Genomic DNA, 26,565 nt, shown 5'->3' with positions numbered 1-26,565 from the left:
ATACCACAAGAGGTAAAAGATCATTTGTGTAATTTGAGCAAACTAAGCCTTTAAAAACAGCCATGTTCTCTTTTGAACAACTAAACACAGCAGAGAACTTTTCAATGAAACAGAAACAGTCTTTATATAAAAACAAAGAAAGCACAAAAAAACCTTTTCATGAATAGTTTATTTCAGATAATACAAATCCAAAGCCATAAGCAATATGAGGATGATTATAAGTAAGTAGTGATATAATGCTGTATGTGTTTAGGCTAATGTGCTCTGCCATGCATCTGCGTATGTGTCATCATCTTGAGGTTATCGTTGCAGCTGTAGGGACATCCTTCCTTCTCTGACTGTTAGTGGTTAATTTACAAAAAGACAAAAACAAAACAGAAAAAACTGTTGAGTCAAGTTTTTTTTTTTTTTTTAGAGAAGCATCAGTCAACATCTGAGACCAGCAGCCATAATTAAAGCTCCTGACTTTGATGACCCCTTGTGGCAGAATTAAGAAACGACAGCATTCACAGGCTGAAACAGACAAACAAGCAGCTTCTTGTATTTGTTTCCCCAAACTTGCGGTTTGGATTATAATTCACAGGCAGTGGTAAAATGTTACTAAGTGCATTTATTCAAGAAAGTACCTACAACTATGAGGTTCTTTCACATTTCATGCCACACAGTATTTCAGTACTACTACCTGTAGTAGCCTAAATATATTTACATACATTTTTGCTGATAAAACCTGCATGTTTTTGCTTGAACTTGCAATAACTGAATTATGTGTTGACCTCCAGTATTTACAGAGAAACATGATCTCTCTCTCTCTCTCTCTCTCTCTCTCTCGTAGCTCTGTTTTTAGTCTCCAGCTTATGAGGGAAATACCTAAATGCTCCAGCTAATCTCTAATTGAGTCTGTCGGCTGTTTGCTGCTGAGCAGGTCGTGTACTGTGGCTTTTTCAATGCAGAACTTTTACTTGTAATTGAGTACTTTTATAGTGCGGTATTGCTATCTGAATACTTCGTCTACTGCTGATCATAGGTAATATTTTTGTAATGTTGGAAGTGCTGCATTTATGTAGGATCCAGGTGTTGTAGGGAGGTGATCAGGTTGGATGGTCGCCGTACAAAAACACGTGCCTTTGAGGATCGTATCCTCAGTCCTGCATGTGGTTAGTTTTAGTCAACAAAGGCACTTTAGTTAGGTAAGGTTAGTTAGAGTAAGGCTGTGGTTTCGACTACCTGTTTATACAACAAACACTCCTGCTCATTATAAACTTTATATGAATTAAACTAAGACCATGATTTTTTGATGATAAACTCATTGTAGAGTGTCTAAACAGACAAATGACACAGACACAGACATACACGTGAAGGAATCAATTACTGATACAGTTTCGTTAAAATAAAATACTACCGTTCTTCTTGTTGGGTGTCTTCTGGGCTCATCTGTTTGATGTTAATCCTCTTCTTCTTCCTCATCGTCATCGTCATCATCGTCATCATCCCCGTCCAGCTTCTTCAGCTCCACCTCCACAGGGTAATGGTCACTGATGTCTTGAGTCTGAGAGAAAACAAGTCAAAAATCTCTTTTCAGACCAGTAAGGTGGAAAAATTACTTTAAATGTTTTTTTATTAAAATTTTGTAACTACTCTGAGTCAAAAACCTCAATGCAACGTGTCAGTCTTACTTTGGCATCAGACAGGTTATAAGCGTTCTGAAAGTCGAAAGACTTTGCTGAGTTGGGAACAACAGCTTTATACATGTCATCACCAAACACCACGATCCTGTTGGCAGAAAATGTAGTCACAATCGGGTTTATTTGAGCACATTTGTTTTACAGGTATTTGGACAAATTAAGATTTGGACCTGATGGTGGCGCTAGATGAAAAGTCATGGGCTCACTAAAGTCATTAAGATTCATCCTCTTAGGATCAGAAATATTGGTACCAAATGTCATCGCAATCCATCCAATAGTTGTTGAATATTTCAGTCTGGACAAAAGTGGTGGACCAACAGAAGAACCGACATTTCAATCCCTAGAAATATTTTATGATGTGTTTCACTGCTGTAAACACTACATAATAAATTCCACTTACTTCTGTTGTGTTGTAAGTTCAGTAAAAGAAACTATATTTCCTCAGTTGACATGAAGTTTAATGTCTTGTAGTTACAAAACAAGATGTAAAGGTACCTGTCATAGGTGTGGTCATTAGAGTGACTTGTCGTGGTGTCGACATCATCAGCTATCAGCCAATGGTACGGATGGTAGCAGATGCGGATCTTTTTCTTCTTCTTCTCGGAGAGGTAATGCCCGTCTGCATTAAAGTCCCCCAAAATCATAATGTTCTGCAGAAAAATGTAGACATCAAAAACAACAAAACAAGTAAAACAACCAACTGTCCTCAAGAGACATACAGTAATAAGTAATACAGAAAATATTCTGAGCATTATTTATAATACCCAGAACAACAAAGAACTCTTTATACTAACTCCTTTTGGATCAGAGTATGTACCAGATATGAAGAAGTACTGTTACCAGTAAATTGCCACAGCCTTCTTATTATGATTAATGATTATTTGGTCTTCTGAAAAACGAATAGAGATTAATAAAAATATATGTAATGATGCAAACTTTAGAAGGTGATAATATGCCAATGTTGTGTTTACAGCTTGTTTGTCTTTGTCCATAATATATAGGCCTACAATACTTATCTTTTTTTTATATAAACATGTAAACATGTCCACCTCTTGCACATTGTTTCTGTAAGAGGCTTCAGATGATGCAAGTGCATTTTTAGTTTAAAAATAACCATTTCATGAGTTATTCCACTCAAACCTATCAAAGAATATCTATTATTACTACTATACTTTATATTTATTCTATTCATTTCCCACCCACATCCGTGCTCCATCTTTTCTTCACAGCTTTGACAACATCATGCAGAGCGTCCAGCTCTCTTGGCGTATCCTCTGGTTTGGTGTGGACTGGGATCAGCACCAAGTTCTGCACAACTAGAAGCACAAACACACTCAGTGAGCCATGGATGAATAAGTGAACACACACATACAGTTTGCATTTGTAGGACCCGTGTAGCAATTGTGAGAACCCGTATTGCCTAGACCCTAACATAGACCCCAATCCTAATCAAAAACTTTTATACCAAGTCTTAACCTTCACACAGTCCATTAGCGGTCTGTCCGAAAGTTTAAACCTCACAATCCACATATGTCCTCACAACACTGGTCTGATGGAGAGGTCCTCACAAAGCAAGGTAATTCAATCACACACACACACACACACACACACACACACACACACACACACACACACACACACACACACACACACATACCTGTATTTGGACACTTGAGCTTCAGAATGAAGGGCTCTCTAGCGAGCACATCTTTATGACCTTCTTTGTACTGGTAGGCGTTGATCTCACTCACTTCATCCTGTCTGAGACACACACACACATGCATGCACACATGGGCTGCATCAGAAACATTCAGTACAGAGAGACATTAATATCCTTATTTTACTAAATGAAATTTTTTGTTGTTAATTTAATTGTTTCAAAGATGTATTCATTGCCCCTGTCAATTACCTTATAAGCTATTTCTTATTTTTATTTATCCGTTTGTTTATCAGTTTATTTGTTAGTTAGCAGGATATTGCAAAAACAGAACATGCTGATGGGCATCGTGCCTGGTGTGATCCCATCACAAGATGATCTCTAGTTTGGAGTTGTTAGACATTTGGGATATTTAATGACACTATGTTCAGCAGATACGTTTTAAGAGTTTCCACATACCTGTAGAAGAAGACAAACTTCTCCTTGTAGGAGCTTCGTCCCAGAGATTCACTGCACTTCATAGCGTATGGATGACGTTTGTTCTTTCTGGAATTGAAACAGTGTCAGTGTAGAGGTCCATTAGTATTTTATTTCTTGATTTGTTTTTAGTCACAACATTCATAATGTTATTCATAAGATTATGCAAACAAAATAAGTTTATTTAAAAGCTAAATTAAATCTGTAAAGGTAATGTCCAGCTGCCTCTCACATCTGCCTCTGTCCCGCAAGTCTCTGTAACTCATTATTCTTTCATTTCTGTCCCTGGCTTTTCTCAAAAAAATAGAACATGTTGCTAAGCTTTTCTGTCCACATTTGAGGAAAACTAGTTATCTACTATAAGACTACTGCTAGCTATTAATTTCAAGAAAGACAAAGCCATGTGTGATTGTTTTGACATTTTACATACATTTGAATGCATTGGAAAAATAGACCTTTTTGACATCATCCATTTTGACTTGACACAGAAAGAGCCAGCTTCACAAGCAAATTTTGCTAAAGCAAAAAAAAAACTAACTTAACTTTGAATCTTGCAAAGTTGCCATACAGGAGTCACAGAACTACAGTGTAGGTCTGGAAAAGCAGTATAATAGGTCTCCTTTAAGAGGAAGTGATTATGTGAGTAACTTTTGCTGTCATGATTGAGATCTGTTTTAGCATCAGCCGCTATAATTATATTATTAATTAATTAATTATATTGTAACCCAAAGAAAGTAAATAGCTCTCTGTGTGTGTTTTTGTAGTGTTTCATCAAGATGTTGTGATGCTAACCGCTATTAGCATCTATTTCAATGTAATAGCAGGACTTTACTGTGTGTTGCTAGTAAGTATTAATATTGTCAGCAAGTGTAAAGCTCAAACAAACTCTGCATGAGTAGTAAATGATCATTGCACTGAGGAAAGTGACTGAGCAAACTGTCATGTTCACTCATTAAGCAGAGAGGACCAGGTTAGCCTGTAACTATCGTCCCCTCTCATGCATCGCCCAGTTCATCATTCTTCACTCACAGATGACAACACAGAAGGTAACTAATGCAGGTGCTATTTTATTTGGTAGATTGCACTAGCAAGGTACAGACCATTTAAATAGAGTTTGATTAGACATGGTAAAAAATGACATCATACTTTATAAGGAATTTTTCAATGAATGTTATTGTGTCCTTTTTCCCCCTTTCCCCCCCACATGCACCAAGGATCCAGCTGAATACTGACAATTTGGAGGAGGACTGTTCTTTATCTGAGCTGCACTGTTACTTCTGGCACAGATTCACTGACCTGTTGTGGTATGTTTTCTGGATAACCTGTTAATATTGTAAATTTACATCTGAATACATTAAATACAATTGTTATAGAATCAATGTACTTTATTTGTATTTGTATTATTTTCAACCCCACTTTTCTGAAACAGTGAGAATAGATGTATCAACTTATTTTGTATTTTGTCAGGATGTTTTCAGTTGAGGATATTTCATAGTAATCTTAAAGTTTATATATTATGACAATTTGAAGAATCTCTTTTACTGCTAATCAGTGCAGTAGTTTAATATTAAATATTGTACTTTATTTAAGGTTTTAATTTTATAAAAAAATTCCTTTCTCTTCCAAAATAAAGCTGATTTAAAAATCTTGAGCATGTGCTTTTATTGAAGGTGTTAGTATGTAATAATTCAGGAAAAATCTGTAAAATGACGGTATTTCTTTGTAAAACCTTTAATGATAAATGTCTGTAAAGTTATTGCTTTTACACTTTATTTGAATTAGGATATTTTACTTTAATGTTATGGTTTGACCCATGGTTTGACTATATGTGTATTCAGAGCCAGTGAGCAACGGACTTTCAAAATAATAATACTTAATACTTAATAAAACTTTTTAAAAACGCATTAACGTGCGATAAAATAATTGTCCGTGGTCATTAATTAATGCGTTAATGCGACAATAACGTGTTAACGTGCCCAGCCCTAATAATATACAATAATAAAAAAGGCTAACTATTACTAGAGCCTGTGTGATATGAAGGGTCTGCACCTTTTGATATATTGAACTTTTATATTTATGTAGCATGTAGGGATATACTGTATATGTATAATTCATTAATTCAAGGAGAAACATATGGATTCTGAAAACATGCTGCTTTTATGATGGGTGTTTGGCATAGGCTTTTTTTTGCATGTTTGCAATAATTTCACTGGTACACTTTGTATGACAAATTCGAACAAGTCGTGGAATGATCTGTGATAAGACTGTCTGATACAGAGTTTCTTCCTCAAAATGCTTGCATTATTAAGTTATTTAAGACCCCTTGTCTTACAGACGTTATTATGCTCGGCAGGGTTGGGTGGATTACTTAAAAATGTAATCCAGCACAATTATTAATTACTTGTTAAAAAATTTAATCAGTAACGTAATCCAAGTACCACAAAATAAAAGTAAAACTTGATTACTTTTAGTTGCTTTTGGATTACTTCAATACCAAATATGCAAATAAAGACAAGAGAGTATTACACATGTGTTGTCTTCTCTATGTATTTTTAGAGAAACATACAATTATAAAATCCAATGAAATCAATATCGGCCTATATGTCATATGGCAGGATCTGGCTTAGAGTTGTACACTTAGTAGAAGTAGCATTCCTGAGATTCAGCAAAAGTATGTGGTGATATCCGTGTTTCATCAATGTGCACAGCAAAGTCTGAAAAGGACCTTAAGTGGTGCATGCATAATTCGGCAGAACAGATTTTGTAGGCTACCTGCTGAGATTTTTTTTATCCACCTCTTTTCTCAGCATAGACTAAATGAGTGTTAACTCCTGCGAGGTGCATGCACTCTTCATGGGCGGGGGGGACCCGGCGGGAAATTATTTGTTTTACAGGAAACACGTAAACAGAAAATAGCACTCTGCTTTCCGTTTCATGGAAACTTTGTTCTTAAAGCAATCCCTATGTGTAATCCCAGTTTTTACAAAAACTAACCAACAAAAAAGTAACTGTAATCTAATTACGTCTTTTTTTCTGTACAGTTACATTATTTTTGTATCCTGATTATGTAACGCCGTTACATGTAATCCATTACTCCCCAACCCTGTTGCTCGGTCCTCTAAAGTCTGCTGATATGCACTCCAGACCAACACCAACAGAACTTAAGAGTGCTTCATGATGAAACATATCCAGGTAGAAATTTGTAGGGGTTTGTTGTCTTTTTACCCACCAACTGTTGGACCAAATATCGAAAGACATTTCCACCACATGACTTTTGTTTACAATTTTTAGCTTTTGGTTTTAACAACCAAACCAGTTTTTAAACAATGTATGATCCTGGTGCTGGTTCAGGAACCAGACCTCTAGGTGGGAACCCGTCGCAAGACAATTAAATGGAATTCAGCCCTTATGACTGTGATTAATTACACTTGTTTGGCAAGTCAAAATACCTAAAAAGATCTATTGACTAAAACTGCTCCAGGTCTCTCTTTAAACTGGAGGTAGCAAAAAGTGTTTCTACTTCTGAATTAGCATTCTGTGAAGTTTGATAAATACAAGCCCCGTCCAAAGGCATCCCTGGGAAATCACTGTCTAGCCTGTTTGTCCGTGTGATAGCTTACTTTTTCAGTTCAGTGAGGAACTTACGCATGGCCTTGCCACTTTGATCCACCACCTCCAGCATCACCACCACGCTGTACCGAGACACAATCTGCAACACACAGACACAACAGACTCACAAAAGACCAACAGGAATACAACACAGCAGGCCTTTTTCACAGCAGAATTTATCAGCACAGTGAGTTACCTTGATAAGATTTGTCCGCACAAAGTTGTTGTTGACTTTTTTCCATCCCATTTTCTTGACATTGAAAGCTGCGATCTTCATATTGACTATAAAAAAAATCCACATAACTTCAGAGATTTAAACAAGACTAAAAGTCTACAGCAGGGCTAGCAATTAATCCTGAGTGGGACATTCAACAGTTGAAAAGGTGAGGGGATCAACAAAATAATTTGGATTCTTCCTCTTGGGACCATGTGTACCATATTTTATTTAAATCTATTCAATAGTTGTTGATAAATTTTAATTTGGACCAAAGTCAAAGTGGTGGACCGACTATCATACTAATGAGATGAGAGATAGAAGTAAAAAGAAATGGGCAGCAGATGAAAAGGCAGAGGAGACATCTGGCAATTTCAGCTGCTCCTGAAAACATCATAAATGTAGCAGTTGTCTTTATCTTAGTGTATTTCTATTTAGCTTCGGCAGAGAGGTGAGTTAATTTGTATCCAGCTGTTTCAAATTTCAGAGGAAATTCATGATGAGGAAATAAATAACTTCTTGCTCAACAATTGTATTGAGGAAAACTATTAGCAACTTTTTAAAAGCTTTCTTTTTTCATTTTCTATTAATCCATTCATGATTCTCATGAGCAGTTCCCTTAATACACAGCGTAGAAGTATACGTAGAAACAGCTGAGAGCCGCAGAGGCTGTTACTGTGTCAGCAGGCAGACGCGACTGAGACTTTCTGCAGAAAACAGTCTGATTAAACTGAGAGAGGCAGGAAGTGTCTCTGCCAGCCAAGAAGTTGGCGCTCAAACACACAGACATAAGAACTATTTTAAGGTACTTATACTTACTATGCTGTACTACATTTTAGAGGGAAATATTATAGTTTTTTTTTACTTCACTACATTTATTTGACAGCAAAAGCTAGTTACTTAATGATAAAATACGATATGTTTAACATTAAACCAGTGGTTTCCAGGTCTAGTGGATTCTAGTTGAGGCTTGTTTGGAACGTTTTACTTGTTGATGAGTATTTTTAGTTAGTACAGTGTATTTTTATAAGCGTACCATGTGTAAAAAAATATAGTTCTATGACTTCTATAACGGCTCTTGACAAGACAATTAAAGTTAAGCTGACTTGAAACTTATTTAATTACAAAGAGTATGGTTAAATAGATAAATCAAAGAGCTGGTAATGAATTAAACTGACCATTAGATTTTACAGGCACAATGGATGACAATGAAGTGCTTATAAAAAGTGGCTGGAGGAAAACGTCCTACGGCTTGAAATTTAATTGCCCTCTTTGCTGCACAAACACACACACACACACAGAGTTACTGTTACTGCATGTTTCCACGATCTTGCAGGAAGACAGGAAGCTACTTCCTGGATGTTTGAAACAACAGAAATAATCCTGTTCTCCTTTGTCACAGACACTAATACTGTGACTAGCTGATAAGAGTTATTATCCTAAATGTGTACAATTTTGTTATTTCTGCTAAAGTCGTGCTGACTTGCTCTAATAAAGGAACAATTTCAGTGTATTAATATCATTGAGACATGACTGGTAGACAATGTGGAGGTTGTCTAGGTTGCATAAATCTGCCAAATAAACACAGCAGACAGAAAGTACAGTCAGTCACTGCTCCCCTCCCATCTCTACTAACTTTCACTCTGAATGGTGTTTTTAGTCAAACTCACCAGTGTTGAAATGGCAGGTTGAAGCAGTAGTTTTCTACTTTTCTCTCCTGTAACTGAACTCAGAGGAAGTTGTTAGCTTGGTCTGAAGGTGAATGTAAACGTCTGCTTTTCAGTCTGCATCTCTCTGTAGTGAGTAAGGAGAACAAACTGTTTCCTGGTTTGTTTCAGGTGAGTTAGGTGAAGGGTGGAGCTTTGTCAGAACTGTTCTGCTGAATGCTGTACAGGTAAAAGAGGGGCGTGTCATTACATTTACTCAAGTACTGTGTTCAGGCAACACCATATCAATCTACATCTGTCTGAGGCTCAGAAAGGTCAAATTATCCAATAATTCAGGAAAAAGCAACAGTCAAATAAATTTAAATTTGCTTGGCAGGACTTTTGTCTTCTTTACTCTCCCATTAATCATCTCATGACCCCTCGGAGGGTCATATGAGGGTAGCAACCACTAGGTTGGGATCTGTTTACTTGTAATTGAGCATGCTATTTTTAGTTTACAATGTATTTTTTAATCTTAGTCTTTAAAGTAACTAGTAACTATGGCTGTAAAATAAATATAGTGGAGAAAACACACAACACACACTGTTGGGTAACTGCATATGTCCATGATCTTGCAGCAAAACAGTAAGCCCCTCCATGGATGTTTGATAATAATAATAATAAGAATATATTTTATTCATAAAGCACTTTAAAAAGGTTCTCAAAGGCACTTTACATGGTAAAAAAAGACAATAAAAACATCATCATAAAAACAACTAGAGCTAACTATTAAAAAGGTGAAGTAAAACAGCATAAAACATAAAATAAGCAGGTTGTAAGTGATGTGACACGTCTGAGGTGATGAGGGAGAGCTTTCCAGAGGAAGGGGGCAGCGATGGAGAAGACCCTGTCCCCCCAGGTTCAGTACTTGGGGCAAGTGAGAGGAGAAAGGAGGTTGGAATCTGTGGATCTGAGGTTGCGGGTGGAAGTGACGTTGTAGGAGGTCGGTGAGGTAGGAGGGGGTGAGGTTACAGAGAGCTTTGTAGGTGATGAGGAGGATTTTAAACTGGATTCTGTGTTGAGAGGGAGCCAGTGGTTTTGGAGGACTGGACTGATGTCATGTCTTGTGCTGAAGTGAGCATTAAAGCCCCTGACCAGTATTTTAACAAGACAGCAGGCCGGAGCTGAAATGGCTGCTTACAGTAATCATTGTCATTAAAGACCTAATGATATAAGGTTTTACAGAAACCATTATTGCGTGCATTATGTAGGCTACTTCTACTTTATATAGGCCTACTGTAAGTACACACCAACATGATCATTCATTAAGAGTTGTGTTTGTGTCACCTGATGAATGCAATATATATAGTCTGGTGAGCAGTTTGTGTACATGAGTTGTAGGGAATTCATATGGTTGGCTTACAACAATGGAAGACTTTGAGGCTCATATGCTGAGTCCTGCATGTGGTTATGTTCAGTCAACAAAAGAAACTTTGGTTAAGGTCAGAATAAGATTATGGTTAACTGTATGGTAACTGTTAATACAGAACACGCTCTTGCTTCAAGTCACTTCCGACTTTTAATTTATTAATGCAACAAAGCAAATTATGTGTTTCCCACATAGTGCAGATGAAAGAATGAATTAATAATAGTAGGGGATAGCGGGGTATGTTGTCACACTTTTCACACTGTCTAACATTTACTGGACACCGTACATCAACATGGCACAAATTTCATACCAAATCAAAGAATGAAGTATTGGGCACATATTTTGTATTTATCACATCTTCATATCTTATCTCATTATGGAGTTGTAGACTGTTGAACCGAGAGTGTGCACTTGTGACAGTTTGCCCCATCAGCAGGTAAATTGTCACACTGTATTATCAAACAATAACAATACAACTACTTAATTGTGAATATTAATTTAATATATAAAATTAAAAATTCATAGAAGAACTAAAAGTAAAAACAATCATGACTAGAGAATCTGGAAATCGGTCCTTTCAATAAAATTAAAAATTCATAGAAGAACTAAAAGTAAAAACAATCCTGACTAGAGAATCTGGAAATCGGTCCTTTCAATCAAAACTAAAATGCTAGCAGAACACACTGGCCACCTTACTTTGAACTTTAAAATCATTCTCTGGAGTGCAAATAGATCTATGGTAATTGAATGGAATACTGCAAATAACTTGCATAAATGTTTAAAGGGGACCTATTATGCTTTTCTGTATTTTCTATCATATCTATTATGTTACAATGTCAGATGTTCATCTTAAATGCGGCCAACCTTCAAAAAAATTAGGTAAACATATTAAAAGAAATCCCTGTGAGCCAAAACCTCTGATTTCCCATTGCTCTGAATGCTTTGGTTTTTCTGTTTCTTCTACTCTCAGTTACTTATGATGTCCTACAGAGCCGATTTTTCATATATGGTCATTTGTACACTCCTCCTGGCAACTGCTACGCTCAGTCTGTCTATACGGATCACCCTAAATAACCCATTATTTCCCAAATATATATATATATTTTTCCAGTTTCATTGCGCTGTGTTTGTTGCCATCTTGGGCCATAGTCTGTATTTTTTTTTAAAGTCTCGCACACAGAAATGGCTAGCGATGTGTCAGCGCAGGATGACACATGCTTTCATGCAAATCATTCAAAGCTAGAACTACATTATAGCGCTGGAAATTCAGTATAATAGGTCTCCTTTAACTTCTTAACAAAACAGATGTGGTGTTTAAACACTAATGCAACTAATGTGCATTTTTGTACGAGGGATATCTGTGTCTGTGAAAGCATCATGGGCCCATTTGTTGCATTTCACACACTTCACCCACATACTGTCTGAAATTGTGTTGATAATTTCTAACAATCTTAATTTCTTCCTAATTACACATTTCCTAATTTCAATTACAAATAAATTTAATAATATTATTTAATAATATTTTTAATTATTTGTCTACGATCCTTGTTGCCTAACTAAATTAATGACTGTATGAAGTAGTCACCTGTGACGACTTGCCCCAAAGTCATTGAGACAACATGCCCCAAACTGACGTGTGCTAATGTTGGCTAAATCTCAGGGTTAGCTTAACATAGCACTTCAGCTGAAATATCAAATTGTTGTCTCCTCTAAATTGTGCAAAATTATAATTTTGAACATTCATACCTAACAAAGTTGTATTACATAAAATGTAAAGTGCAAATGTTTTATTTTTGAAGCAAAAAATTGACCATAGAACAAGAAGTCAGTAAGTATGAGCAGTGTGACAACTTACACGAGACAACTTACCCCGCTCTCCCCTAATAGTAAAACAGTGAATAATCCTCCTCCTCATCCTCCTCCTCCTCCAGCTCTTCCTCCTCCTCCTCCTCCTCCTCCAGCTCTTCCTCCTCCTCCTCCTCCTCCAGCTCTTCCTCCTCCAGCTCTTCCTCTTCTTGATCCTCTTTCACCTCCTCCTTCAGCTCCACCTCCACAGGGTAATGGTCACTGATGGCTTGAGTCTGAAAGAAAAAAGTCACAAATGTATTTGCAGAACATCAAGGTGGAGAAATTACGTTATTATATGAGTGTGTTATAAATGATCTCAGTCCAAAAGCTCCATGTAAATTCCCAGACAGTCTTACTCTATGACTAGAAAGGCCATAGGCTTCCTGGAAGTTGAAAGGCTTGGCTGAGTTGGGCACAACCGCATCATACATGTGATCACCAAACACCACAATCCTGTTGGTAGAAAATACAGTATCAGGAATTTATTTGTAAATGTCGAATTGTAAAATGTCAGGGGTCAGTTCACCTAATAAATAAGTATTTTCTACCTGACACTGTACCTCTAGTAGCCATGCTGAAATGTCTGAGGTGACTGACTTGCATCATTACCAGGCAGGTAGAAAGACATTTGCTTATGGTGCTCACATTAAGGAAAAATTAACTGCAGAGTAATGAGCCCAATATGGCTTGGTGCACTATAGATGACACAGCACAAATCATAAATGGACAAGATTTGGCTTTAATTGTCCTTATACTATACAATATTGTACAATAAAATTCAGTTACAGCCCCCTCCACGCTACACACACAAAACATTTATTGAAAAAAATTTATATAAGAATAGAATAAAATAAAACAGAGTAAAAGTAGCACTAAAGGAGGGAATAAGGAAAACTAAATTATATTTACAAGATATACCTATAGACATTTACACAGAAAAAAGTTGTTTACCCTGGAAATGACAGTTATGTTATTTCTAAGGTGAGATTTATCATCAGAAGTGTTTTAAAAAAGTATGTTTCGGTTTTGCAAAAAAAAAAAGAAGATTTAACGCATGTACGATTTAGTTCTTCACCAAAAAGCAGCACAGAGCCGCTTCCCTACATTTTTCCCTGAACCAGCCAAACAGGGCTTCGGATTATGTAGCTAATGGGGACACCGTTTCTGAAAAAGAGTCTACAGCCAGCTTTATGTGGTTGTAGTCAACGCAGTGATGTACAGTATGTGTAACTGGCTTGCGACCTTGGGTATGGGAAGCAGACATGCATACGAGGAGGCTAAAACACATGGGCGTCTGTTGCTATAGCACATCTCTTAAGGTTTCAAAGAGTGAGGTTCATCCTGAAGGGGATGTGAGTGGCAATTATTTCATGACATGCCATCTAGTAGTTGTAGGGATATTTCAGTCTGGACCAAAGTGGCAGACTGACCAACATTTTCTTGCCTAGAAATATTTTCCTTTCACCTCTACTCAATTTTAGTTGAGGCAGATATTTTAGTAAAATAAACTGTAGTTCCCCAATTAAAAACATAAAAATACAGATCAAGATTTAAAAATACCTGTCATAGGTGTGGTCAGTTTTTTCACTGGTTGTGGTTTTGACACCATCTTTTATCAGCCAATGGTACGGAGAGTGGCAGATGCGTAACTTTTTCTTCTTCCTCTTGGAGAGGTAAGGCTTATCTGCATTAAAATCCCCCAAAATCATAATGTTCTGCAGAAAAACCATAAACATCATCAGTAACAACACAAAGTATAACAACCAATATTCCTCCAGAGTCATACAGTAACAAGTAATATAGAAAATATTCTGGGCAATAAACCAATCAGACCATAACGACTGTCCTTACAACAACCAGGAGCACTAGTGAACCAGCGGTATCGATCATCAATATACATATATATCAGCAGACGGACACATTTAGAGACAAGCTGGCGAGCATAGTGGAGCATTAACAGCTAAGGAGTCATATTTCCCTCAGGAGCTGGTGGAGACCAAAAACAGAGCTAAAAGAGAGAGAATAATCGACACAACCACAACTCCAAATGAATGTTTCTCCGTGTTGCTGTGTAAATAAGCAACTGTTCATCATAACATTACAAGGTGATAATACGCCAATGTTGTGTTTACAGCTTGTTTGGCTTTGTCCATTTGTCCATACTGTTTTAGTCTACAATTAAAAATATGTAATGCTAACTATAAACATGGCCACCTCTTCTGTGAAAGCCTTTAAGGGATGTAAGTAGGGTGACTAGATGAGAATAGGTGAAATTTGGGACAGAGTTTTTTTTATTTATTTTTACATAAAATTTATTTATTTTTATTAATTTTATCAGTGCGGTGCCTGTCTCATCTGTCTGCGCAATGTGTGTGTGTCAGACAGCGGCCGCCTGCAGCTACACTCGCGACTGTAACTTCCACTATCTTCATCTACACTAGAGAACAAAAAAAGGAGAAAGAGGACATGTGTTACTTTGTGGCTTTAACAATGCTGTTGACACAACGTACAGATGCCCTGCAGCCCTTGCTGTAGCTTGAGAACCACACAACGATCAATATAGTCTGATTTTCGGGACAAACAGAACAGGAGTCGGGTGATCTGCTCGTAATTCGGGTTTGTCCCGAATGTTTTTCGGGACGTCTGGTCAGTCTAGAGATAGACCTAAGTGTAAAATGCCAGTAACAGAAAGAAGTTTTGCAGTTCAAAAAGAACAATTTCATGAATTATTCCACTCAAACCCACCGAGTAACAACTATAACCATACTTTATATTTATTCTGTTCATTACCAACCCACATTAGTGTATTTTTGCCTCACAGCTTCGACCACATCATCCAGAGCGTCCAGCTCTCTCGGCGTATTCTCTGGTTGGGTGTGGACTGGGATCAGCACCAAGTCCTTCACAACTGGAAGCACAAACACACCCAATAAGGTATGGCTTAATAGGAGGACACACACATACAGTATGCATTTGTATTTCTACACTTATGAGGAACCTAACTGACATACAAAATTTCCTAGAACCTAAAAGTAGCCTACCTGTTTTTGGACAGTTGAACCACAGAATAAAGGGATTTCTGGCGAACACATCTTCATAATCTTCATACTGGTAGGAGTCGATAATCCTGACCTCATGCTCTCTGTTAAGCACATACAGACACACAGATGCATGCACACATATCACAAACATTATGTACAGACAGACATTACTTTTTTCATTTTGAAACTACTGATTACCTCCTTACCACTACCTTATGTTTGTTAATTTTATTTATCTGTTTGTTTAATAGTTAGCAGGGTATCTCTTTTATCTTTTTATAACTTATATTTAAAGGTTCAGTGTGTAATATTTCTGAGGATCCATCGACAGAAATGCAATATAAGATCCATAACTATGTTTTCAGTGGTGTGTAAAAACCTTTCATAATAAACCATTATGTTTTTATTACCTTAGAATGAACCATTTATATCTACATAACGTCGGCACATTGCATTGTCATGTTTCTATAGTAGCTGAAAACAGAAAGACAGCGCTACAGAGTGCACTTTTTTTCTTGTTCTACTGACCTGCATCAACATTACTTGGTTAGTTCAGTCGTTAAGATGCAGGACTTGCAACCCAAGGGTTGAGTGTTGGATTCCAACTCAGGACAACAATTTTTTTCAATTGTCTTCAACAATTGGATTCTGCAGCGAATGTTTCGCATGCGCTGCAGTGTTTTTGTTTCGGTGTTTGATCCTCATCCACTAACCTACGGACGCCTTTGCATTTCGTCAGTGTCTCCAGGCAGAGGACATTTAGGGGAATCATGTTTTCTGACAGCTCTTTAAGAGGTGTGTCAAGCAGGCTACAGACTCCTTTAATGTCATTCATAATTTTTCAAAGTAAAAGCTCAATTCAACTCCAAATACTGCATTGCAGTAAACAAGCTTCTTGCGCTTTTATTTTGCTAAAGAGGGAGTGATTATGTGAGTAACTGAGTTGCTGTCATATCTGAGATCTTTTTCAGCACCGCTATCAAAGTATTTATTTATTTATATTTTTTGCCGCTATCAAAGCACCATAATCTGGCCGCGGGTCAGATATTATTGTTGGCAGGTAGTTATGGCGATGGTCCACAATCACAGAGAGAATCAATGTTTCCCTTGTTAGTGTTTATATAAACTTTATTTAATGTGTGCTTTACAATGGACTGTGGTGCAGAAACAGTGACAGTGTTTCACACTCTTGGCTTACATTTTCCATTTTATCTGTCAGGGGCCAAGTCACAATAATATATGGTTTTACTGAATAATTAAGTAAATATAATACATAATAATAATATAGTACGCTGAAACATGTTGCACACTTTTATGTGTTTGCCTGATTTTTAAATCCTGTAGGCCCTACAGAGTGGAGGAGAGGTAAATGTCAATATATATTTGTCAATAATCAATACACTATTATTGGTCAAAACAGCATCATTAAGCAAAAACTAAAATAAGTAGTTTGTAATAAGATGATTGCATTCATCTGACTTCATGTGATCTATGTACCATCTTAAGTTAAGAAAACTTTCAACAATGTTAACAACAGCGTAGGTGTTGATGCTTGTTTGTTTACTGTTTTCTTATTCTCTAATAATGCAGATTTGCCATGATATTTCTCTCGCTTCCAGGCTTCCCCCGGTAACCCCCGTGTTTCACGTCATACCGCTATGAACTTTGGGCAATTCCCTCAGCCAAAGTCTGCAGAAATGCGGACTTATGAAAAGGGTCTAATAAAGGGCTCAAAATGTCCGAGAGAGAGCCCTCGCACACTTGACGGTGGGACAGCCCTAATCCCTCACGGACTTCCCGGGAACGCGGCTCAAAGTCTGTGAGGGGGCACATTGGGATTGGGCCCTAGACTGGACAGATGGTTGCAATTCACAACCCTCGCCACTAGATGCCACTAAATCTTACACACTGAACCTTTAAGATACATTACATGGCCAGTATGAGGTGTTTGGTCCAATAGCACCACCATGAGGTCATTTTTAAAGCACTTTAGGTTTTGTCTCATAACTCCTGAACCAAAGGGGAGAAAAAGAACGTTGGTTCAAATCAGAATCACCCTAAACCAACAAAAACTAAACATTTTTGGATGAGACTATTTGAATAAAATCACAGTTTTCCTATAAGTAGTAACCAAATTCATGTAGACATGAACTATTTGAGACACACGTGCACTTATCAACTCAAATGTGATGGAATTTCACCAAGCGGGAAGCTTCCGGTCAGAGAACTGAGACAAACAAGGAAGTTTCCTAAAACCTGCATTCTATCGAACGACCATCAGGTTTGTTTGCAAAAAGAAGTCAGGTTCCATTAGAAATAATGGTAAAATGAGGCTACTTCTCAGCTTATTTATTACCTCAGTAAACAGTTTCATAATGAGTTTATGATCTCAATCGCGAGTTTCAAGTCTTCATTTAGTATGTTATAGTCCCATTTATGTTAAAATAGACCATAAAGCAGAGTATGTTTCAGTTGTACCTAAGCAAGCTAGCTACCTCTGCACATAGCTGTTAGCTCCACCGTCCCGTCCAAATATGGTCACGTCTGGTGCCACTGGCTGCAAAAACTCAACATGGCGGCACCCTATCAGCCAAACTCTATATACAGCCTATGCATTTCACCTATAGGTGGCACTACAGCAACATAACTCACTTGAAATTTTGCACAACTATTCATTTTGATGCAGACACAGAGGCAAGCAGGTTAAAAATATTTAATGAATCAAAGAGATTTAGATAATTGTGCAGCTGTGACAGCGTGGCTGGTATTGGTTTCCCGTGTGTGTATGTGTGTGTGTGGGGGATGTTTCTTATTATATGTCTGTCTGACCAGGTGTGCCGCTTCGGCTCCACTGGCCCCCCTCATATGCAATAATATCTGATATTTCACATTAGGTAATGTTAATTTAAGTCAAAATTATGTATTTTCAGAATCAACCAACCAACTGCTTTTGACTGTCAGTCACTGCTTCTCATGACTACTGAGTGCTAGTGGGTTATGACATCAACATGTTGATGAGCCATGTGGCTTGTGTGATCCATGGTCTCTAGTTTGGAGATTTTGGACATTTGTGAAACTTCATGACACTGTGATGAGCAGATAAAGACAGTGAGTTATCCATTTCATACCTGTAGAAGTAGGCAAACCTCTCCTTGTGGGATGTTCGTCCCAGAGATTCACTGCACAGCATGCAGAATGGATTACCTTTGTTCTTTCTGTCAAACAACACAAACAAATGAAACTGAAACACACAGTTTAATCATTGAATTGTTGGTTAATTTTGGAGCTTTGTGTGCGTGAAGAGGTCCAATAGTGTTTAATTTTTAAGTTTTTAGTCACATCATTCATACTGCTGCGAATGGGTGGTGATGGCGCTGTGGATAAGAGACATGCCTTTGTTGTAAGTCACTTTGGATAAGAGTGTTAGCTAAATATAAATGTAATGATATTCTGCAGTTTATTGAAAAGCTAGATTTAATCCGTATAGGGACAAAGTCCAGGTCTGCTCTGCCAGTCTCTGTAACTCTCATTATTCTCTAATTTCTGTCATCAACATTTCTCCGTTTGAGTTTAAACATGTTGATAATTTCAACAAAGACTAAAACTCACCGGATGCATTATTGATGAACAAAAAGAAAATAATCACCAAATAACATGCGCAATAAAGCCTTTTTTTTAAATGAATTGTTATGACAACGTGTTTAAGATAAGACTGAAGTTATTGTTTTTGGAGCCAAGGAAGAACGATTTAAAGTTAGTGCTCAGCTTCAATCTGTAATGTTAAGATCCAGAAATCAAGCCAGAAATCTTGGTGTAGTGATGGACTCAGATCTGAATTTGAGGAGCCACATTAAGACAGTTACAAAGTCAGTCTACTATCACCTGAAGAATATATCAAGGATTAAACGACTTATGTCTCAGCAAGACCTGGAAAAGCTCATCCATGCATTTATCTTCAGTCGACTCGACTACTGTAACGGTGTCCTTACAGAAAGAAATCCATCAGACAGCTGCAGCTGATTCAGAACGCTGCTGCTTGAGTCCTCACTAAGACCAAAAAAGTGGATCACATCACTCCAGTTCTGAGGTCTTTACATTGGCTTCCTGTATGTCAAAGAATTGATTTCAAAATCCTGCTGTTAGTTTATAAAGCACTAAATGGTTTAGGGCCAAAATACATTTCTGATCTTCTGCTTCGTTATGAACCATCCAGACCTCTCAGGTCGTCTGGGGCAGGTCTGCTTTCTGTCCCCAGAGTCAAAACTAAACAAGGAGAAGCAGCGTTCAGTTATTATGCTCCGTATATCTGCAAAAAACTCCCAGACAACTGCAGGTCTGCTGAAACTGTCAGTTCTTTTAAATTAAGACTGAAGACTTTTCTTTTTACCACTGCCTTTAATTAAATATTTAAGATTTTTCTTTTTACCACTGCCTTTAACTAGTAGACTGATAACTTATACTGCACTGTAACATTTACTGTCCTGTTTTCTTTTTCTTTGTTTTTAGCTTTTTACCATTGCTTTTAATTAAATATTTGCACGGTGAGAAATGAGTAGGTAACTGAGTGAAGAGATAAGGAGAGTGGTCTTAAATCTCACGCCTGAGTGATTTGCAAGAACATCTGTCCACCTGTAAACATGCAGGTGGGTCCAGAGTATAACTGGATCAAAGTGGCCTGTTGACAGACATGTTCTGGTTTCTCTGTAGTGTCCGAGGGTTTTGGGAGTTTCAGTGGGCCCAAAAATTGCAATGGACCCGAGTACAGACTGGCTAGAGAGAGTAGATTAAGTGTACTTCTCTGTTTATTCTCTTTTCAAAATAATTGTAACTCAATTATTTGCTCAGCCTGTTTTTATTTTCCATTTAACTCTTTTAACCCTGATTGTACACTGCACTGTAACTTTTATTATATTGTAATGTGTTTTTTCAATTTCCCTATGTTGCTTTTAAACTTTTTTATATTTCCCTGTTGCTTTTATGTTTTATGTAAAGCACTTTGAATTAACTTGTTGAAATGTGCTATACAAATATACTTGCCTTGCTTTGCCTAAAGTGTGAATACATTTGGATACATTTAAAGCAATATGGCAATTTCTTTATATTAAACTAACAAGCTCAAAATCCTTCTGATGGTGCACTGACTTCCAATAGGGTGAATGACGCCACTGTTATTGCTGCTTGTTGACAGAGGAAGTCAACAATTCAAAAATGTCCAATAAAATCTTAACCTAGTGCAGACCTGTAGCCGATAGGGTGACTAACTGTTCTAATAGCAAAATAAAGACTGTCCTTACACTGCAGTTTAAAATATCTTTGTGAAATCTTCCCCCTTGAAAAACCATTTAGGTTTCCTAGAAATTTTAATGCAGCCTTTATTACTGTGATTGATTACACGTGTTTGGCAAGTTAAAAAAATAAAGGTCTTACGACGTAAAAATGCTCCAGATCTCTCTTAAAAGTAGCCTGTTTGTGTCCTCATTTTCTGCAGTTGCATGCTAGTAGCAAGTATTTTCCCTTTTGGCAAAAGTCTTTCTACCTATGAGTTAGCATTTTGATGAATACGGGCCCATTCCAAAGAGATTCCTATTTGTCCATGTGTAGATAACTTACTTGTTGAGTTCTCTGAGGAACTTATTCAGGGCATATAAATGTTTATCCATGACCTCCAGCAACACCACCACGCTGTACCGTGACACAATCTGCAACAAGCACAGCCACAATAGACACACAATGGAAATACAACACAGCAGGCCTTTTTCACATCAGAAATTTTGAATTGTCATATTAGGAAAAGCACAGGTGTAATCACAATAACAATGGCTTTGTATCTTTAAAGGGCCCCAGTAAGCTGTGACATTGGGGCAGTGAGCCAGCATGAACAACACAAGGTCCGGAAACAAAGGCAGCTAAATGGTATTCTGCTATCACTCATTATATTATATCCAGCTTCTCTAACAGTAAAAAAGGTTAATGAAAACCAATAATAATATTTCAAATATGGTAATTTGAATTTTTTTTTAACAGCAATACATGATTTTTACAGAAACTATGCCACCAAATCTGGACTCGTGTCCTTCATTGTAAAATACCAAGCTGAAGTCTTGTTTCGGTGATGATCACAAGCATAAGCATACTGAATTTAGGAGATCTTATTCCTGTGTTACATAAAAAATATAGTACATTTCACTGTGTTTTGAAACAGTGAGAGCATCACAAAAATATGAAATAAAATAAACCATTATTCTAAACATATAAGATTGACATATAAGACAGTGAGTTACCTTGATAAGCTTTCTTCGCACAAAGTGCTTGTTGACTTTTTTCCATCCCATTTTGTTGACATTGAAAGCTGCGATCTTCATTTTGTCTATAAAAACAAAATACACATAACTTCAGAGATTTAAACAAGAGTCGACAGCCATGTGAGGCTGTTTTAGTTTAGTGGGTTAACATGCCAAAATTTACCAATTAGTGCTAAACACAAAGCACAGCTGAGACTGATGACAATGTCATCATTTGGTCATTAAGTACTGGACAAATACTTCATGCAGGTTTGATCTGAAGATGGTGTTAGAGGAAATGTTAAAGAATCACCAACATTGTTACAATTCATCCTGAGTGGGACATGAATATTTGTACCAGATTTCAAAGCAATTCATCCAACGGTTGAAAATGTGAGGAAACCATGCATATCTGTACCAAAACTTAATTTAAATCCATTTAATGGTTGATGATATATTTTCGTTTGGACTAAAATGGGGGCCATCAGACCAATGAGATGATAGATAGAAGAAGAAAGAAATGAGCAGCAGATGAAAAAGAGGAAGGGAAAGCAGAAAAGCCACACCCGACCGATCAGAAAGGTTGCAGTTGTCTTTATATTTATTCATGCATATAATGCTTGAGCATAGTGATGAGTTAATTTGTTTCCAGCTGTTAAAAGACTAAACAGGGATCAAATCAAATAAATAAGTGAATAAAATAAACTGACTCAGTTCCTCAATAATAGTCTTCAGGAAGAAACTTTACAACTTCTACAACTGTTTAGAGGATTTCATGTGCACAACAGTTCCCTTAATAAACAATGTAGAAGTGTAAACATCACACTGTAAATACAAATCAAATCATTCTCACACATCCACCCAAAATCTTCTAAAACTACCCCATTTAACTCACCAACTTCACCCAAGAACAATAAATCATTATAGTAAACATCACACTACAGAAATACCACAGATATTCAATCTAACAAACACACAAAAAACTAATGTGAAACACTGTTTAAAATATATATTTAACAAATAAATATAAAGACTGAATGTGATAATTTCATCATTGCAGCCCACAAAGAGTGTTTTTAATGTCAGTCCAGCAGGTTTCTTAATACTGAACACTTATTTTAAGCATTGAAAAGTAGAAAACTAGTAAAAGCACAAACATACTCAAATTTTATGTCAATCAAATGTTGAAACAACAGAGAGCAGCAGAGTTTGTTACCGTGTCAGCAGACAGAGCAGTGGTCTGATTAAACTGCGGGAGGAAGGAAGTTGGCTGACAAACACGCACGGTGTTATAGTCAATGACATTGAAGCCATGCGTCAGTAAAAAAGGTGGTGACGCAGTTACATATTATTATTTACGTAGTAAAGCAGCTGTGGAATGAAAATAAATACATTTACTCAAACTGAGTAGAACTACGTTAAAATACATGCAGTATGTAACTATCATTAGTATCGTTTTGCTGTTGCAGCTGTTTGTGGTGGATATAGTTTTACTTTATATACAGTTAGTTAGTTTTGTCCAGTGGTTCCCAACCAAGGGGTCGGGCAAACAAAGGGTCACCAGGTAAACCACAAGATAATTCATGAGATAATTAATTTGGACTTTTCTCTATCCATATCGTATAATTTGACCTTTTTGGGCCTCGATCAGTGACTTAGATGAAACCACGTGAAACGTTTTCTCTCCTTGGTGGAACTGCAAACAACTCAAACACATCAGAAACCTGATCCTCAACTGGACTAGTTGTCAGAGAAAAGTAATGGTGTAGAAAGTAAAGTATTTGCCTTTGTAGAATAGACATATAAAGTAGCATAAAATAGAAATTCTATAGTAATTCAGTACTAAGCACTGTACTGAGGAAATGTACTTAGTTACCTTCCACTACTGGTGAACAGAAACGAAAGACTGAATCATTTCCTGGCTCTTTGTGGTGAGCTTGTTACTGAAGGAGCTCTGTTCATCATAGACAGTGAAGGGTTGGTGGTTTCAGATCTTATCTTTTGTCTCCATTTCAGCAGCTTCTTCCAGTCTGTCCAGTTCCAGCCCAAACTCCCTCTCAGCAGCTGTAATGTTTAATTCAGCTCGAGCCAACATGACTGGGAGTTATAATGGCTATAACCTCCTATTCAACATTAATAATAGGTTAAGCCTGTGGCATCTTACACTAGCCTACAGGCTAAAGGATGAACGTGTATAGTTAATGTATGAATGGATATTATTTATTCTAAACCAGGTGTGTTCAGTGTTGCTTTACCTGCTTGTAAAATATCCACTGTCTGTGTCTTCTAACGTCACAGCGATTTATAGTTTTCTCACCGTTGTTTTAAGTCACTGCATCTCCTGATGAAACACCATGGTTGTATTGCAGCGTTCTGTAACATAACTTTGTCAATTCGAGTAGTTCACCTGCTCTTCTCCCCTCTGCGTACACACTCACTCAGCCCCCTCAGTGACCCATCCATCACCCAAAGCTGTCAACTTGAGGGGAAAACTGCGCTGCTTTCATCCTCTTGCACTCTAGAAGCTGCTTAAAGTTAATAATGTTGGATTATTATGTAATGTATTGTATTGTAATGCATATATAGGAGTTTTTAAAAACAAAGTATTACATTTTAAAAATTCAATAGATTAATAATTCCTAAGGCAATGAGTAATGCTGTTAAATAATTATGATCTCAATATTGACCAAAATAATTAGCAGCCCTACATGAACATTTAATTTAATTCATGAAATTATAGAATGATTGTTGTATGAAACTGCACCTCTGTCTTCTTTCTGTACAGGCTAATGCTTCATTCAATAGATTTTTTTATTTTTAACTTGAAAAAACTTAGGAAATGGTTTTGAATTTGGTGAAGAGCGAATTATGACTTGTTTAGGACTTGAAACTCAAAGTTTAGGACTTGACTTGGGACTTGTTGGTCTTGACTTGAGACTTGACTCGGACTTGCCCGTCATGATCAGTCTGGACTTGTGACTCGAGTGCCAAGACTTGAGACTTATTTGTGACTTGTAAAACAATGACTTGGTCCCACCTCTGTCTCATCCTAAAGTTTCTTAAAGGTCTATAGCATAATCTGATTCACTTTATACAACAAAATAACTGCAAAAAATCGTTCTCCGCGCCCCAAAAGCTTGATTAATATTATTCCAAATGGTTTCCCAAGCTATTTCAAGGGAAATGGAAGTATAATCATTTTATTTTTATTTGGGAATACATTGTTGATACAGTTCCCTTGGTGTTAGCACTGTAAAGTTGATTTATAAAGTCATGTTTTGGGAGTTTATAGTCCCATGGAACATATGCCTTTAAGGCAGAATGATGCTGTAAGTATAAAAAAAAACTAAATCCAGGTAAATTATAGTTTTCTTTAAATCTAGAAATTTACAGAGAGCATAAATGTTGAATAACTGTACAAGTAAATAATTTACACAGTACGATCACCCAACAATAAATTGTGGTTATGAAATATTGGAGTATGATAATGTAATTTTTTTTTTTTACTTATTGTTGGTCACAAGTTTCCAAATTAGTAAGAGATTACAAATAATTGGACCAAAACACATTTTGGCTTGTTTAAGGGGAACTCCTGCATAAATAAATTCTTGTAATCTGTGTGGATAAACTAGATTTTCTTCCAGAGAGCGCCAGCTTACAGAATTTGTGGGGTCTAACCAAGATTTTATTGTAAGCAATAATGATAGACTTTAATATTTGGAACCCCCCCAACCTCCAGCTGATTTCTCTCTCTGAAGAGTTGTGAGATTGATCCTCTGTCTTTTGTTATTCAAAATAAAACCAGTGATCTGGCTGTTTTAAACCCAAAATGGAAAAACAAAGGAGCTGCGTTTTATTTTATTGTGACCGGTGTTGTCTCCCTACTGGTTTTCAAACTAACTGGTTGCTGTATGCGTGCGCCTGTTGTTTACAACAGTTCTGCCCCGTCCACAGATTGGTCACACTCACAAGCATTCAAGCTATTTCCTTTCAAGTCACATCTCATATCACCTGTGACGAATATGATTGTTGAAGTGAGCACCATATTATAGCCACCTATGAAAAAATAAAATTAACCCCTTGACGCCGATTGTCGCGAATTTGCATCATACCTCTTCCTTGCAGACTGCAAGCCAAGATAGCACATGGATTCCCCCGATGCTTGTTGGTGCATATTTGATACGAACCCAGGAACCTTTTGCAAGCCCTGGTTTCTCATTTATGCCTGTTGTCGCTAATTTGCATCATACCTACACATACCTGAATTTATATCTTTTCTATGTTGTAATGACAAATTAACAATCTTCACTTAATTTAACATCAGCTTGAAAGCAAATGAAAACACAAATAATTGTTTTTTATTTTTTGATCGTAAAAAAAATTCTGGCGTTAAGGGGTTAAACAAAATATACTTTTTTGCAAATTGCTTTGCCTGCAAGCCAATCAAATATTCAGGATTCAGGATTTCCACTCACATATTGATTTATGTACATCAACAGGTTGCATTTTGTTTGGGGCTGATCTAAAGCAGCTGGTTACCTGAGCGATATAAGAAAATACTCAAACATGTTTACCAAGGGTTTTTTCTCAAGGCTACGGCAACATTTATCAGCCCCCACGACACCGACAATATTGTCAAAATACGTTAAATAACTGTCGACACTGAGCCACAGGAAGAGTA

The 26,565-nt window shown here is 37.0% G+C and overlaps 2 protein-coding genes across 2 annotated transcripts; both read right to left on the bottom strand.

Moving 5' to 3' along the window:
- Window positions 1-150: 150 nt before the first annotated feature.
- LOC123956459 (deoxyribonuclease-1-like) lies at window positions 151-9,543 on the bottom strand. Its single transcript, XM_046028661.1, has 10 exons — window positions 9,310-9,543; window positions 7,622-7,707; window positions 7,437-7,525; window positions 3,799-3,885; window positions 3,340-3,443; window positions 2,886-2,998; window positions 2,178-2,332; window positions 1,674-1,770; window positions 1,400-1,546; window positions 151-338 (listed from the first exon to the last, which is right to left on the bottom strand). The coding sequence occupies exons 2-9, from the start codon at window positions 7,700-7,702 to the stop codon at window positions 1,442-1,444; spliced, it is 831 nt and encodes a 276-aa protein (XP_045884617.1). The 5' UTR covers window positions 7,703-7,707; window positions 9,310-9,543; the 3' UTR covers window positions 151-338; window positions 1,400-1,441.
- Window positions 9,544-12,702: 3,159 nt separating this feature from the next.
- LOC123956461 (deoxyribonuclease-1-like) lies at window positions 12,703-22,345 on the bottom strand (the record flags this gene model as incomplete). The annotated part of the gene is made up of 8 exons (XM_046028663.1): window positions 21,885-22,345; window positions 21,214-21,302; window positions 18,732-18,818; window positions 15,604-15,704; window positions 15,361-15,470; window positions 14,123-14,277; window positions 12,919-13,015; window positions 12,703-12,795 (listed from the first exon to the last, which is right to left on the bottom strand). Coding segments are annotated over exons 1-8 (813 nt in total), but the record flags the coding sequence as incomplete, so codon positions are not given.
- Between the last annotated feature and the right edge of the window lie 4,220 nt (window positions 22,346-26,565).

This window comes from Micropterus dolomieu, linkage group LG18 (assembly GCF_021292245.1).
Source record: "Micropterus dolomieu isolate WLL.071019.BEF.003 ecotype Adirondacks linkage group LG18, ASM2129224v1, whole genome shotgun sequence".
NCBI classification, from domain to species: Eukaryota; Metazoa; Chordata; class Actinopteri; order Centrarchiformes; family Centrarchidae; genus Micropterus; species Micropterus dolomieu.
This window is presented reverse-complemented; position numbering and strand designations above follow the sequence as displayed.